The sequence below is a fragment of the Nanorana parkeri genome, unplaced genomic scaffold (assembly GCF_000935625.1).
Source record: "Nanorana parkeri isolate BGI_ZX_2015 unplaced genomic scaffold, ASM93562v1 scaffold478, whole genome shotgun sequence".
Lineage (NCBI taxonomy): Eukaryota > Metazoa > Chordata > Amphibia > Anura > Dicroglossidae > Nanorana > Nanorana parkeri.
In genome coordinates this window covers 384,627-387,656 of record NW_017306746.1, presented here as the reverse complement: position 1 = coordinate 387,656, position 3,030 = coordinate 384,627, and the positions used below count along the sequence as shown (strand labels likewise).

General features: G+C 43.2%; 1 protein-coding gene across 5 annotated transcripts in view; it reads right to left on the bottom strand.

Annotated features, from left to right (window-relative positions):
- The window catches only part of CDK2 (cyclin dependent kinase 2), a 13,841-nt gene that overhangs the window by 4,992 nt on the left and 5,819 nt on the right, over nucleotides 1-3,030 (bottom strand). For 2 of the 5 annotated variants that reach the window (XM_018560779.1, XM_018560782.1), the window contains one exon: nucleotides 2,065-2,235. In XM_018560779.1, the coding sequence (XP_018416281.1) occupies nucleotides 2,065-2,235 (171 nt within the window). Of the gene's footprint in view, nucleotides 1-582; nucleotides 605-1,147; nucleotides 1,250-2,064; nucleotides 2,236-3,030 lie in introns of all 5 variants that reach the window. The other 3 variants (XM_018560778.1, XM_018560777.1, XM_018560781.1) reach the window with 3 other exon arrangements.

Sequence of the window (3,030 nt, the reverse complement as noted above, 5' to 3'; positions counted from 1 at the left end):
TTTTTATTTAAAAATCACCCACACACACACACACACACACACACACACACACAATTTGCATTGACAGCCTTTCCTTCCATCCTTCTTCCAGTCTTCTTCTGAGTTACCAATCTTTGGCCTCTTTCATTGGCTGGGTCCTGGTTACGTAACTACTGCACATGCGCACCATAGTGCATCTTAGAATGCTGTGTCCGTGCACTAAGCAGCCTGTGCACGGCTGTGTACAAAAGAAAAAACAAATACTGAATTGCAGCAAGAACCTTTTATGGCAGCAGAGACTTAAAGCCTGCTTTTTATTTTCCTTTAACCTTAGTCCACTTTACCGTGGGCTATCAGACATGCCAGAACATAGTTATCAGGCTAGGCTGCTACTTTACAGCTGCTAAAACAGACTGCTTACATCGGCCCACCGCAGCTTACATGTCATATGATGGCAACAGCGAAAGGGTTCAAAATACAAAATTATCCTTTTATAAGTCAGGCTTTGTTGTAGGGATGCACCGATACTAGTACCCGCCTAAATGCTCAGAAGCCTAGCCCGATACATCCGGTATCAGGAAGTCGGGCAGCGTGTCATTACACGCTGCCCGGCGTCCGTATTAGACTGGAAGCCAGCTCCATGCTCCCTCGTCACTTGTGATGAGGGAGCACGAAGCCGGCTTCCCAGCCAATCAGGAAGCCGGGCGCCGCATCATTACACGCCGCGTCATTAGGAAGCCGGCTTCCCGGCCAATCAGAAAGCCGGGCGCTGCGTCATTACAGAAAGCTGGCTGCAGCCTTTGTCACATAATGACGAGAAGCATGGGGACGGCTTCCCTGCTAATCGGGAAGCCTGGTGGCGAGTCATTACACGCCACCTGGCTTCCTTAAATGGAACTTCTGGTATTGGCGAGTACCGAAAAAAAATAATATTGGTACTCGAAACTGAAATACCGGTATCGGTGCATCCCTAGTTTGTTGCATCAAAATACTGTGCACAAGAACATTTCAGTACACTAATGAAACTGAACCACCACATTATATCAATTGCCTAACCAGCAAAATAACTAAGATTTATGTTTTCTAGCACAGAGGTGTTGGCACACAGGTCACCTAAACAGAGCAGAGACTCAAAAAGATGGGAGATTTGATTTGTAGATACACATACCATTTCTGCAAATATACATCCCAGACTCCATATATCTACAGCGGTGGAGTAGTACTTGCAGCCCAGAAGAATTTCCGGAGCTCTGTACCAGAGCGTGACCACCTGATAAAAAGATATTGGACATTCATTTCCACAACTACAATTCAACAGTATGATGGTATAGTAATCAGCGGAACTATGGGCAAAATAAATGACATTTATGATGCAGTCTGTCACTTGGCCAGTAGGTCTATTATTTTTCCCCACTTCCTTTATCACACCAAGCTGTCTATCAAAGTGGAAGATACAGGGTTCAAACAAAACATCTACCACGGACAGTGGTGCTTTACCCAAACAAGGAAAAAGAACCGTTGCTTTATCTGCTGGAGTTGGATGGTCTTTAAATAAGTGCCTAGTGAATTAAAGCCCAACACTACCCTCGCTACAGGCTGACAATGCTGCTGTCCAAGGGCAGCTCCGTTGATCCTCCATAGAGAGGAGCCTCCCCAATACAGGAAGTGTGTAACTGGACAGATTACTGGGTAAAAATAAAAAAGGAAAAAAATGTCTACAAAGAAAACTAATGCAGCCACCACATTTAAGGATTGCTTATCTACAATATATAAATCTTTGTATTTGGAATTAGATACATTTTTAGAAACAAACTAATGTAAACACTTTCCACATCAAGGTTTTTTTCCCCCAACTTTATTTATCCAGCTCACTTTTTTTTTTTTTACGGACTAGTTAACCAAGTGCACCATAGTAAACACGAGCATCAACTACAGCCTGTAACACTCTTCGCCTTAGGTAAGGAAGAAAATATTAATTTACATGATCACAGTATCATGCAGATAAATAATAGTTATCTGAACAGCAGAGATTCATTTTCTCATCTTCTGATGTGTCCTACTGCACAAAATCTACACAGTACTTACTTCATGTGTGTAGGTTCTCACAGGCACCCCAAAGGCTCGGGCAAGACCAAAGTCTGCAAGTTTTATAGCTCCATCTGCATTGATGAGTAAGTTCTGCGGCTTCAAGTCTCTGTGCAGAACACGGTGGGAATGGCAGAATGCCAAGCCTTGTAGTAACTGGAACAAGTAGCTCTGGAAACATAAAAAGGTAAAACATTTGCACTGCTTTCGCCATGGGCGGCCAGAGAGTACACAGACATTTTCAGGGTTATTCACAAAAGGGGAAGAGTTTGGAGAAGTGAACAATCTAGGCCAAAATAGCCGATTTGAAAAAAATTATCCAATTCAGCTCAATTTCCAGTTCAGCTATATTGTCCCAGATTGTTCACTTCTCCAAACTCTTCACCCTTTAGTGAATAACTAGGGATGCACCGATACTACTACTCACCCAAATGCTCCTGATGCCTATCCCGATACCGGAACTTCCGGTATCAGGAGGCCGGGCAGCCAGCTCCATGCTCCCTCGTCACCTGGTGACTTTAGCTTAATGTTAGTGCTGCAACAACTAAAATCGGCAAAAAAAAAATATATAAAAATCGATAATGAGAATCGTTGTTAATGATTCATCTCTGTGCAGCTGCTCTCCTCCCCACTGTAGTCAGAGTGGGCGAGTGAGTAAGAGAGAGGCCAGAGAAGGGGCGGCTCAGGACGCAGTGCTGCTGGACGATGGCTTGGAGGCAGTGGGTGTGTGCAAAAGCCAGTCTGCTATTGCGCTGCGTGTCAGGTATTGCCACGTGCAAAGTAAGAGCAATAATCGCAGTCCAATATTCATGGCTAACTCTAAACTGATGACTGGGCTATTAGAGAGAGATCAAGATATATAAAACTGGATTTTTGGTGTGTTATTTCAAATAAAAGCTCAATTATTTTTATTATATCAGAGTTTTTCAATTCAGATTATTTTAAATCCATGAAACTAATATATAT